Source organism: Chrysemys picta, chromosome 1 (assembly GCF_011386835.1).
Source record: "Chrysemys picta bellii isolate R12L10 chromosome 1, ASM1138683v2, whole genome shotgun sequence".
NCBI classification, from domain to species: domain Eukaryota; kingdom Metazoa; phylum Chordata; order Testudines; family Emydidae; genus Chrysemys; species Chrysemys picta.
Genome location: NC_088791.1, coordinates 28,201,655 through 28,214,827, shown reverse-complemented (window position 1 = coordinate 28,214,827; position 13,173 = coordinate 28,201,655). Strand labels below are relative to the sequence as shown.

General features: G+C 39.9%; 1 protein-coding gene across 17 annotated transcripts in view; it reads left to right on the top strand.

Moving 5' to 3' along the window:
* Positions 1-13,173, top strand: part of ATXN7L1 (ataxin 7 like 1) — a 183,907-nt gene that overhangs the window by 152,665 nt on the left and 18,069 nt on the right. For all 17 annotated transcript variants that reach the window (XR_010589613.1, XM_065553940.1, XM_065553935.1 and 14 more), the window contains 4 exons: positions 557-639; positions 1,495-1,751; positions 4,530-4,722; positions 10,220-10,341. Coding sequence is in view for 16 of the 17 variants with exons in the window: in XM_065553940.1 (XP_065410012.1) it covers positions 557-639; positions 1,495-1,751; positions 4,530-4,722; positions 10,220-10,341 (655 nt within the window). In the remaining variant the exon portion in view is untranslated. The remainder of the gene's footprint in view (positions 1-556; positions 640-1,494; positions 1,752-4,529; positions 4,723-10,219; positions 10,342-13,173) is intronic.

Here is a 13,173-nt window from a genome sequence, read left to right as displayed (position 1 = left end):
TAGGTCGACTTACCTCGCGTCCTCACAGCGCGAGGTCGACTGCCGTCGCTCCCCTGTCGACTCCGCTTCCGCCTCTTGCCACAGTGGAGTACAGGAGTGGATGGCAGAGCGATCAGGGATCGATTTATCGTGTCTAGTGTAGTCACAATAGATCGATCCCTGACAGTTCGATCACTACCCGCCGATCCGGCTGGTCGTGTAGACGTACTACAACCTCCTTAATTACTACTCCCAAAAGACTTTTTGTCAAGTGAAGCGTTCCCTAGTGTAATAGCAAGTTCTCTGAATTCTGTAAGTGAAATCCTGCTTTTACTGATGGGCGCCATGTGCAGGGAAAGGAGAGAACAGAATTGTCTCAGCCATGCATGTGGTACAAGAGATGCTTTGCTGGTATAGGTCAGGATGGTTCAAATTGGGCTTGGGTGAATAACCAGGGACAGCTTACTGCAGCCCCTTAAAAAATATGTATTTTCTAGAAAGTAGTCTTAATTGACACATCCATTTAAAAACATGTATTTTTGAGACAATCTTTTCTTTTCTTTTTTTTCCCAAACAGAAAGAGAATTTGACCCAAATAAACACTGTGGAGTACTGGATCCTGAAACAAAGAAACCTTGCACAAGATCACTCACCTGCAAGGTACTTTTCTCAGAAGATAAAATATCAGATGCTTTGTTGTAGTTTAAAATCCCACCACGGTAATTTGAGAGGTCAAACCTGCTCCTGTCTTACAGACAATGGGTATGGTATTCAGACACTATCCACAGGTAATTCTTGCTAAAGTCATTCTATTCTGTTTCTTTGATGAATCAGAGCATCTACATCATTCCACTGACATTTTTGACAAAGAAGGTTTTCCTTATCATTTGTGATGCAAAGGGCATTACAATTTATTTACATGCACTCAATAGCATTGCTTTAAACACTGATTTTTGGTTAATATATGCAGCCGCAGTGTTACACAGTCTCCTTGTAGTAAAGATGAAATTCATTTTCTTATAAATAATTTGAGATCTGCTTATATGGCTAAAAGACTCACATTACTGAAACAACAGTGTAGGACACACATATATCTACTGCTGTTGGTCTGTAGAGGGGAACAGGGCAATGTACTTGAATATCTACCCTTATTTATATTTATACATTTGCCAGTCCAACCAAATCTAATTATTTATTGTAGATTAAGGGCTGCAATTACAATGCTCTAGATAGAATATTAGTAATACTATTGGGATTCTATTTGTCTTGGAAATGGTAAATGGATCGTTTCCATTATGAAAATTGTCCCTAAAGATAATTTTAAGATAAATTGGACACATCCTGAGAATAATTTTTTGAATGTATCCAGGGCTATGTGGAATAGCAACTTTTTATTACCATGACTAAATCTAAAGTTGTTTTAAGTGGAGTTTTTTTCTTAGAATTGTGTTTCAGAAATTTAGAGCTTTCACAAACGTTTTATACACAAATTCTTTTTAACCACCCTATTTTTAGACTCATTCACTTAACCATCGACGAGCAGTTCCAGGTCGCAAAAAACAGTTTGACATCCTTCTAGCTGAACACAAAGCTCGATCCAGGGAAAAAGAAGTTGCAAAAGACAAGGAGCATCCACAGTCTATAAGGGAAACCCATCCGAGCCATCCTACACCAGCACAGGATTCTTTGCCAGGATCTTCACTGAACTCTGGGCAAGAACCCAAAGTAACATTTCCTGCAAAATCTAGACCACCCAATTCTGTACTTGCTAGGTGAGCAACCTTCTCAAATGCATGAATGCGATATTCTGAAACTTCTATAGCAAATTCTCTCTCTGTCTTGTGTACAGATAAAGTTATATTTGTGTCATATATTTATATGGAGTATTCCATAATAAACTATTAATATAGGGTTCTTCTCAGGAGCTGGAAATAGATAACACTAATAGCAGTACTTAAATCACTGTATAATAGTCAGGGCTCTGATTGGGATGGGGGAGAGTGGTTATTCCATAAGCTCTGCTGTCAGTCGCAGAGTAGCTGAATGTTTCAGCTAAAATGGTCAGTAGCAGTTAGCAAAGTTAATATTCAAAATATCATGAATAGGTTTTAGAGTCATTTCATTTAAGTGAATCAGGGCAATTCATGCCTCTCGGTTAAAGTTTGTGAAGGAAGGTGCCACTTAATAATTCCGGTTCACTTTAATGGGACTACTTGTACAGGAAGGTGCACTTCAGTGTAAACAAAGTGATCAGCAGCTGGCCCTTAGCACTGTTCTTTCAGGCTATCTCTCTGTAGCTCATCATTTCTTATTCAGGTTTTCTTTGCAACCACAAGGGCTAACAACACTTCTTAGAATGGAAGCCCAACTTCTAAAGAAACTGATGAAACCCCTCCACAGAAGTTCTGGCATAGTATACTGTGTCAGCTGAACCCCAGTAATGATCTGGTAAACACCCCATGTGGTCTAGTTTCTAGCATATAGTTCAGCAGGCCAAGTGACAGTCACTTGTATATCTTTTGAACTGGAGCACCAGTTTTGGATAGGGTTGATGGGGTCAGTCAAGTCCGATTGATCCATGCTTCTTTTATTATTTCATAATTCACTTCTTCTGAGAGGTCCCAGTTGGGATTGGGTCCCTAGTGTGCTTGGTATTGTACAAACACATTCAAAGATACTGTTTGTGCCTCAAAGAACATATCTAAAATAACCAAGTGACATAGAAAGGGTGCAGGAAGAGAGGTACAAACAAGGATATGCAGTTTTTATATGCATATCTGCACTTGCCACTTTAGAAATTACTCTGAATAAAGTAATTGCCAGGTGCTCCTGTGAGCCCCAAGGAGCATGGAAGAATGTGTGTAGATGTTTGGGTGAGACTGACAAACTGGCAGATGAGGCTGGCATCACTGGTGGAGAGGGGAGACTATACAAAGAGATGGGCAGAGAGGCAGGGAATGGCAAAGTTGAGAAGAGACTTAAAGGTTTGCACTTACTGTGGTGAAAGCCAGTGGAGGGCTTCAAAGAGAAGGGTGAAGCGGTCAGAACAACAGGCAAGGAAGATGAGCTTACCGGTTACACTTTGTAATTCTACCCATTAAGTACTCATTTCTGCTGCAGTGCCTGCATTTACCATCATAGTGAATATTAGTCTCCCTAGATCTCGGTACAGTAACGTGTATAACTGGTTTGAGATTGTAAACCTCAGTGCAGTTAGAGGTATAAGCAACTCTGCAGTGTCCACAAAACAGAGGCAGATTGGCTACAACTAGTGACATTTTAGGGGGGCTGCATCCTATTATGTTAAGCTTCTCATCAACTCCAAGGTAATTTTAGAGAAAAACCTGTTAGGCACTGAAAACATGCCTATATTAGCAGCAGCATGTTTTTATTGTAAGCACTCAACAAATGTACTGGAATGGGTGTTTCTCTAAATCAGGGAGATGGATAGCTCAGTGGTTTGAGCATTAGCCTGCTAAACTCAGGGCTGTGAGTTCAATCCTTGAGGGGGCCATTTAGGGATCTGGGGCAAAAATCCATCTGGGGATTGGTCCTGCTTTGAGCAGGGGATTGGACTAGATGGCCTCCTGAGGTCCCTTCCAACCCTGATAGTCTATGAAATCTACATTTTGGACTCTAGATTGTTGTACATGTGACTTCTCAGAATCAGAGAGTACAAAACTGAGGGAGAAACAATTTAGCAGTAAATTCACTTGACTAGAGAAGTGACAAAATCAGGCTACCAGTTACAGACCATTTGTTTCCCTCTACCTTCAGACTAGCACACATGCACACTTGGCCACATAGGGTGCAAGTCTTCACTGACTATAACTGAATTCCCCCAATAATTGTTTCTAGGCTGCTTTTGAAGCATATACATTTGTTGCTAAAGAAGGCACTGTTGTGCACTGGGGGCAGGGATTGTTTTGGGGGGTGGGCGGGGAGTGTCTAGCACAAAGCCTGCACTATTCTGGATGTCCCGCTTTGACTTTTTTATAGGGTTTTAGAGAAAGGCCAGATAAAGTTGTCTACTGGGAAAATCCTACAATATAGAGCTATCTGGGTTTACTTAACTAGCTGGAAATAAACTAAGCCAGGCATTTTATTACATTTACTAAGCTAGTTGACCTTCTTCTGGTAGGAATTTCATAGCAAATAAAATTACAGAACTGGACACCTCGTTTTTTGGGAAGTAACCGAGTAATGGTTCGATGTGTCAGCCTTCCAGTTTCTTTCCCATTTATTTTTTGTTTTTATTCAAATATACTTTCTTTGCCTTTCATACCTCTTAAACTGACCCTTCTGTGAGCCCCAAATGTAACTTCATCCAACACAAATGTAATCGTGAAAGGCTGAACGATGAAAGTGATGTAATTTTTAAAAAATCTTCTTAATTACCCCACATCATTTTTGTGCTGCTTACACTGTCATTTCTTGTGCCATTTACTTTGGAGCTTGAACAGATGTTGTGCCGTGCAATGCGGTTTTAGCAAGTTGGTTATGGAGCTTCTTCAAAACATTGAGACTGGAAATCTTTTTTCTCCTCTTAGACCATCATCTGCAAATAGTGTAAACAGCAACAGTTCTTCAAACCACAGTGGCTATGTACCAGAACTGCCACTACCTTCCATGGGAGGAGATTTAGCTAGTAGACTGTCCAGTGATGAAGGAGAAGTGGATGGAGCTGAAGAATCCGAGAAATTAGACTGTCATTTTTCTGGACACCACCCGAGGCCTCTTGGGGTATGTCTGTCTTTTTACAGCATTGCTGCTGTTGTTGTTTAGACTATGCCATTGGTGTGTATGGCATTCTACAGACATGTAAGAAATAAGGACTCTGCATTCTAAAGCTTTCAGTCTAAATAAGACAAATAGATCTGATTCTGATAGAAGACAATGATGGGTAGGGGAGGAGGGGAGAAACAGGTTAGTGCACATGACATTAATAGTACAAGGTTATGGGCACAATAAAAGGTCAGCTGTAGAAAAAAAAAGTTTTAGGGCTAGATTTCCCTCTCACTGACATCAGTATAAACCAAAAGTAATTCTGATAATGAATAGTTACATTTGTGTAAAACTGGCATGAGAGACAATTAGCCTTTATATCTTAGGAAGAGCTAACATCTTAGGTTAAATGACAACATCTAAATGTCATTGAAAATCTTATAGCAACAAAAAAGCTACCAAGTGATTAAACTGCTTTATATTCTTGAGTATGTGTAGACTACCTTGGAGCAATCACACATTGCCTTATTCATCTAAAAATGGAGTGTCCTCTCCTGAGTGAGGCTTAATCCATCTGCTCTAGAAGTACTCTGGCTCAAGTGTGTGCCGGTCTGGCTGCTCCTGTTGTCTTTCTCCTCTGCTAGTTTTAAGTTTTATTGTTACTCATAAGTGCAGCCATATGGCACCAGAACTTAAGAGTGTATTTGTTTATCTAGTACAGTGAAAGCAGTAATCAGATAATTCTTGAACTCTTGAGCAGACAGCTGTCATAAAAATCGAGCTAAGGAAATTAATGACAACTAGAAGTTTTCATCAATTTATTTTCTATACAATTTGCGCAATTAAAAGACTCTGCTTCTATATCACACCACAGTAATACACTGAAACAGTATGACGACTGCAACGTAGTCTAGTCCTCAGACTTAAATGTACATAATTCCCATTGAAGAAATGGAGAATTTTACCTGTGTTGTTACTCCTGGACTAGGCACATAGATGCCCAAATTTTAACATATGTTTACACTGATTTTCAAATTAAATTTAAATATCGCTCCATCTATATGTTTATTTTCCCCATGTTTTAAAGGATAGCCAGCATTAGAATTTATCCTGCTGTAATGATCATGTCCCGAAACTACAACGGCTTGTTTGGTGCATCCTACTATGTGTCAGTCAATTATACAAAGTTGCAGGTGGCACTTTCTCAGACGGATTGCATAGATTTGATTTCAGAGTCACTGAACAGTAAAGAAAAGCTAAAATTCTTTTAAAATTAAAAAAAAATCTACATAATTAGTTGTCCTATAAACAAGCTATGTAATGTAGCATAAACTCTCCAAAATGTGTATTAATTTTGGATGGTCTCCTAACCCAGAGGCAAAATGAAGTGGAGCTACATAAGTGAAGATGGTATCCCTAACTTGTGAAAAAATTTCTCCTCTCTCCATCCAGCATGTGCTTCCCTTCCTCACAATCATTGTATTTGAACTTATGCTAAGGAATTCATGTTAAATTATACCCGTTGTCTGGGTACTGGCACTCGAATACTGCAGTTGATGGGTGTTTATATAGGAGCCCAGATGGGTAGATAGTATGTCTCATTTCATTGAGTATTATCCTTTTCATGTTGCGCGAAACAACACATAAGACAACTATAGGAAAGCTCTTGTCACCAGTAGAATTGTACAATAAAGAAATCTCCATAAAACATTGGGTATCTGTCTAGTATTCTCTGCAGCGTCACCAGCAGACCCATGTTGGACTGTTTTCAAAGCCTTTTTGTAGAGGATTGGTGTGGGCTTGGATGCAGTGAAAGAAGTATGAAAGAACCACTAGATACAGAATGCATTGTTACCAAACAGCCGCCCCACTGAGTGTCAAAAGAACAGCGTTCATGAGTGTGAAGAGACAGTGACTCTGTAATAATGAATGTTGGCCTGGTTAATTGGATGTATAGTGTATGGATATATTGGTTTAGCTCAACCTAGGAATAAATCTGTTGGGTTTGTCTGACTAGGAAAACAGGTAGAAAGAAAAGACTGGCTCAATATAAGCCATTGCTCAGGAAATACTTGTTGTTAAGAGATAGTGGCAGAACCATCAGCTCTGAAAACTCCGGCTCAATCTCCTGCAGAACCTACAGGACTGTTTTTGATCAGAAGGGTCAAGGACCACAATGTGATGGGTTCTCCCCTCTTCCGCTCCCCCCCCCAGGTGCTACCTGGAACTGGAGTACCACTGAGCCCTCTAACTCACTAGCCTGGGTTCCCTCTCACACTATGCTGCTGTGACAAGCTGCAGACCTGCTCCCGGTCTTACACTTCCACCAGCATTCACACAGGTAGGGACACACCCAGCTGCAGTTACATGCAGGTTCTCCAACCAGCGACTGCATAAACCAACAATAGAGAGCCTACAGCCAAAATAACCACCGGCTTCCCAGCCTAGGACCCCCCCACTGGCGTATAAACCCAGAATTATATCGTCTTGCACCGCACAGGGAACTGTACAGCGTAAGCTCAGAGTTCACACACACACACACACACACACACACACACTGTGGAGAGGAATATGCAACAGCCTTGAGATACAATTTCCCATACACTTCATTCCAACATACTGGTTTAGATAAAGCAAAAACAGGTTTATTAACCACAAAAGATAGATTTTAAGTGATTATAAGTGAGAACAAACAGATCAAAGCAGATCACCTAGTAAACAAAAACGCAAATTAAGTCTAAGATACTAGAAAGATAGGATATGAATTAGCAAATTCTCACCCAGGCTGATGATACAGGCAGGCATGCAGATTCTCAAGGCCCAAGCTGCACTTGCTTTTACAGCTTGGAATCCCCAGGTTTTCATACACAGGCTAGAAATCCAGCACTTCCTCCAGTTCAGTCTTTGTTCCTCCAGTGTTTCCAGGAGTCTTCTTGTGTGGAGAGTGAAGAAAACCTGATGATGTCACTCCCTGCCTTATATAGCTTTAGCATGTGGTGGGGACCCTTTGTTCCAAACCTCAGTTTGTGGAAAAACACCGGTATCCAAGATGGAGTCCAGAGACAAGGCCCTTACATGCCTTGGAGAGTCATAGCAGCCATTACTTACATGTTTCTGGAGTGTTCTCAGGAAGGCTCACCAGGTGGGAGATAAGTTTCTCCTAAAGCCTATTGTTTTCCCTAATGACTCATTACCCTGAATAGACCCTTCCCAGCCAGCTATCTAGACTGAAAGCATCTTGCCTAGTGGGCGTCACCCAGGTGTAACTACATTTGAAATACAGATACATAGTCAACATTCATAACTTCAGATACAAAAATGATACATGCATACAAATAGATAATCATATTGAGCAAAGCATAACTTTCCAATGACGCCTCACATGACCCGTCTTGTACAAAATGCATCATAATTATGCCGTAATTATATCATCATAATATCACTGTGACGAATATGGGGTGCAGTGTCGCACACAAATTTGGAATAACAAAAGAACTGTAACGGCTTAAAAGGAACCCTTTCTCAAGAGAGAGGTAATGGGCATTTGGGGGAACCAGTATGAGAGACAGGGATCTCCTGGAGTATCTGAAGAAGATAAGCCTGCCTAACTCTAACCATCTTAGGGGATGGTGAGACCTTTGGTAAGATAGACATGTGTAGATTGTTGATTTAAAATCTTTTTTATCTAAAAGCTTTGTTCCTTCTGCTAAATAAGCAGAACTTTGATTTTATCTTCTATACCCCTGGCCACAGACTCCCAAAGGGAAAAACCACAGGTGCCTGAACTCAGTAAGACCTGCTGAGTTGATACACTGGTTACTGTAGCATGGACCTGGTCTAGGAGTGGGCAAATTGCAAAATTCAACCCCAGGGTAGGTAAAAGCCCAGGGCCTAGCACCTTGAGTGGATACTGTGAGAGAGATCAGAAAAGGAAGAGAGGTGCAGCTAGTGTTGTAATTATGTCAGTGTATTTCAATACAGCCATCTTCATCCAGAATAACAGTAGCTGCAGTATTCAATCTTGAGGGTAAGGGGTTAAGTATAACTGGAGAAGTGAGGGAATGTTCAGGATTCATCAGGGACGCACAGTAACCTCCCTCCTCTCTTCCATTCCACATATGCTTAATAAATATAATGTGTTATTTCATGTGAAATAAACTCTGTTTGCTCACACAGTGACCTGGTCATTGATTCTGGGATTTGATGCAGTCACCTCAATCCATGTAGTCATAACAGCTATGCTCTGAGTGGCGGTGTAATCTGGTTTTACTCCACCACTTTTGTGTTCTTTTTACCCTCTCTTTGGCAACCAGTACAAAATATTACTTTTTGTAGGATGGCCAGCTGCTGGCCATCTGCAGTCTGAGAGTTGTGTGTCTTCCATCTTCTTACAGATGTGTAATTGCTATGGTGCATTGGGGCTGCACTGGCAGAGAGTGAGTTACAAGAGTGTCCTGAACATATATATCACTGGGGCCATACCATGCTACTGAACCAGTTTGGAGTGTGCTGAAACAGAAAGACAGAAAAACAAGATAATTCTATGTAGTAATAGTGTTCCTAGGATATTGGCTGTTGGCATTAGGAGCAGGAATGAGGGCTAAGTTAAATAAAGATGACTACAGAGATAAGTGTATCAAGAGGCTAGAAAAGTGGTTCCATTGTTTTCTGATGTTTTCTTGACTTCTAAGAGGAATCTACTCCACAGAGATCTGTCGCCCCAACCCCTTGCCACGTTAAGGATCGGTAATGGTGACCAAAAAGAAAGTAGACAACCCAAAAGCATGGAAAGCTTTCAGTGATGCCCTCTCAGTGGTTTTTAAATTCATCCCCAAAAGTCTCTAGAGGTTGTGGTGCAAATACACCCTTTCGGAGTCTTCTGTAGAATTCCCACAGGGAGATGGTACCCACTAGTCAATGCATGTGCAGCCAGGAGAATGGAGTGTTGTGCACTCTTCTGTACAAGATGTACTGACGGCAACGCTTTTTCTCCTCTTCCTGAAGTGTCATCTATTCAGGCATTTGTGAAGTGGTTTATTAAGGACACTGGTACAGTGCTTTTCGTTTCGTTTCTTTAAAAAGATTTTTATTCTTGCTTAATGAACCATGGTATTTAACATGCATTGAATGGTATAGCCGATTGAGGCAATTACAGTATTAGCAGGAATTACGTCTCTAACATTTCAGGTCAGGACTTACATGATGTTTGAAAGAGAAAGTATGACTCTGATATTAGAATCAAGCCCTTAACGCTCACAGGTGAGTTTTTAGCGGATGTATAAAATACCCCTGACAACAAGCTGAAATGTTAAACATATTTCATATATCATGCAGGAAAGTAACTGGTGATATTTTCTTCTGTCTATAGCTGACTTTTAAAAATATATATGTTTGTGTGGTGCAAGTATGTGTGTGTATGGATGTGTGTGTGTGTGTTTTTTTTTAATTATTTTCTCTCTACATTTTGTACTAATTTATTAGTCTATTAGCAACATTGAAATGTCTTTTCTTTCAGTTTTGTTCATATGGCAGTCGCTTAATGGGAAGAGGATACTATGTATTTGACAGAAGATGGGACCGTTTTCGATTCGCACTAAACTCCATGGTAGAAAAACACTTGAATTCACAGATGTGGAAGTAAGTGAGAATTTTGCACTATGTGGATGTTTTATTCTTTTATAATAGTTAATGCTTACAGTCTTCTAAATTAAGCACTTCCATGAAATGCTTTTTTTTTAAAGTTACCTGGCGCATTAGGTAGTGTCAGTTACATGAATACAATTTTATTCTTTGTACTCAAGAAATACAGCTAGCCTTTAGGAGCTTGCAGCACAACAGAATAATTTTTTAGTCAGAGTTCCGAAGCAGATTTCTACTTGGTGGCTGCTGCTGATCTTAACAGACGTGTACCACATCTAGGTCACTTGTCCCTCTGTACCTCTAGGGTAGGGTAGTTCCATTAGCCTTCTAACTGCTTATGTGTCATTCTGTTGTGCAGCCCATTTTTCCAAAATATTTGTGTCTGCTTCGTGCAATTGTATAGATTTATTATCTACAGACATGGTTTTCTTTACCCATTATTTTGCCCTGACTTCACAGAGAGGCCTATGTACAAAAGATTTTTTTCTTTGGCTATCATTGAGGTGGTGGTGGTTCAGAGATACACTACAGCAATGTATTGATGGGTTGAATGCTCATTGCTTGAAAACCCACAGTAGTTTTCTCATACTGACTAAAATAGCTCTGACAACAAGCTGAAATGTTAAACATATTTCATATATCATGCAGGAAAGGAACTGGTGATATTTTTCTCTGTCTAGAGCTGACTTTTAAAAATATATGTATATATTTGTGTTGTGCAAGTGCATGTGTGTGTGTATATATATATAGAGAGAGAGAGAGAGAGATAGTGTGAGAAACAGTCAAATGAAAAAAGTCCCATTTGATTACATCATGTAATGGCAGACAGCCAAAAATTGACAAGTTTTTAAGTGCTTATATACCAATGCTAGAAGTCTAAATAATAAGATGGGTGAACTAGAGTGCCTCGTATTAAATGAGGATCTTGATATAATAGACATCACAGAAACTTGGTGGAATAAGGATAATCAATAGGACACAGTAATACAGAGTACAAAATATATTGGAAAGACAGATCAGGTCTTCCTGGTGGGGGAGTGGCACTATATGTGAAAGAAAGCATCGAATCAAATAAAGTAAAAATCTTAAATGAACCAAACTGTACCATAGAATCTCCATGGATAATAATTCCATGCTCTGATCATAAAAATATAGCGGTAGGGATATATTACCAACCACCTGACCAGGATGGTGATAGAGACTGTGAAATGCTCAAGGAGATTAGAGAGGCTATTAAAATAAAAAGTTCAATAATAATGGGGGATTTCAACTATCCCCATATTGACTGGGTACATGTCACCTCAGGACGGGATGCAGAGATGAAGTTTCTTGACACCTTAAATGACTGCTTCTTGGAGCAGCTAGTCCTGGAACCCACAAGAGGAGAGGCAATTCTTGATTTAGTCCTAAGCGGAGCACAGGATCTGGTCCAAGAGGTTAATATAGTTGGACCACTTGGTCATAGTGACCATAATATAATTAAATTTAACATCCCTGTGGCGGGGCAAACACCACAGCAGCCCAACATTGTAGTATTTAATTTCAGAAAGGGGACCTACACAAAAATGAGGTTAGTGAAACAGAAATTAAAAGTGCCAAAAGTGAAATCCCTGCAAGATGCATCGAAACTTTGTAACTACACCATAATAGAGGCTCAACTTAAATGCATATCCCAAATTAAAAAACATAGTAAGAGAACCAAAAAAAATACTACCACGGCTAAACAACAAAGTAAAAGAAGCAGTGAGAGGCAAAAATGCATCCTTTAAAAAGTGGAAGTTAAATCCTAGTGAGGAAAATAGAAAGGAGCATAAACTCGGGCAAATGAAGTGTAAAAATATAATTAGGAAAGCCAAAAAAGAATTTGAAGAACAGCTAGCCAAAGACTCAAAAAGTAATAGCAAAAAAAAATTTAAGTACATCAGAAGCAGGAAGCCTGCTAAACAACCAGTGGGGTCACTGGACGATGGAGATGGTAAAGGCGCACTCAAGGACGATAAGGTCATTGCAGAGAAACTAAATGAATTATTTGCATTGGTCTTCATGGCTGAGGATGTGAGCAAGATTCCCAAACCTGAGCCATTCTTCTTTAGGTGACAGATCTGAGGAACTGTCCCAGATTGAGGTGTCATTTAGAGGAGGTTTTGGAACAAAGTGATAAATTAAACAGTAATAAGTCACCAGGACCAAATGGTATTCACCCAAGAGTTCTGAAGGAACTCAGATGTGAAATTGAAGAACTACTAACTCTAGTCTGTAACCTATAATTTAAATCCGCGTCTGTACCAAATGACTGGAGGATAGCTAATGTGATGCCAATTTTTAAAAAGGGCTCCAGAGGTGATCCAGCAATTACAAGACGGTAAGCCTGACTTCAGTACCGGGCAAACTGATTGAAACTATAGTAAAGAACAAAATTGTCAGACCCATGGAAATTTGTTGGGGAAGAGTCAGCATGGTTTTTGTAAAGGGAAATCATGCCTCACCAATCTACTAGAATTCTTTGAGTGAGGTCAACAAGCATGTGGATAAGGGGGATCCAGTGGATATGGTGTACTTAGATGTTCAGAAAGCCTTTGACAAGGTCCCTCACCAAAGGCTCTTAAGCAAAGTAAGCTGTCATGGGATAAGAGAAACGGTCTTCTCATGGATTGGTAAGTTGTTAAAAGGTCAGAAACAAAGGATAGGAATAAATGGTCAGTTTTCAGAATGGAGTGAGGTAAATAGTGATGTCCCCAAGGGGTCTGTATTGGGCCCAGTCCTATTCAACATATTCATAAATGATCTGGAAAAAGGGGTAAACAGTGAGGTGGCAAAATTTGCAGATGA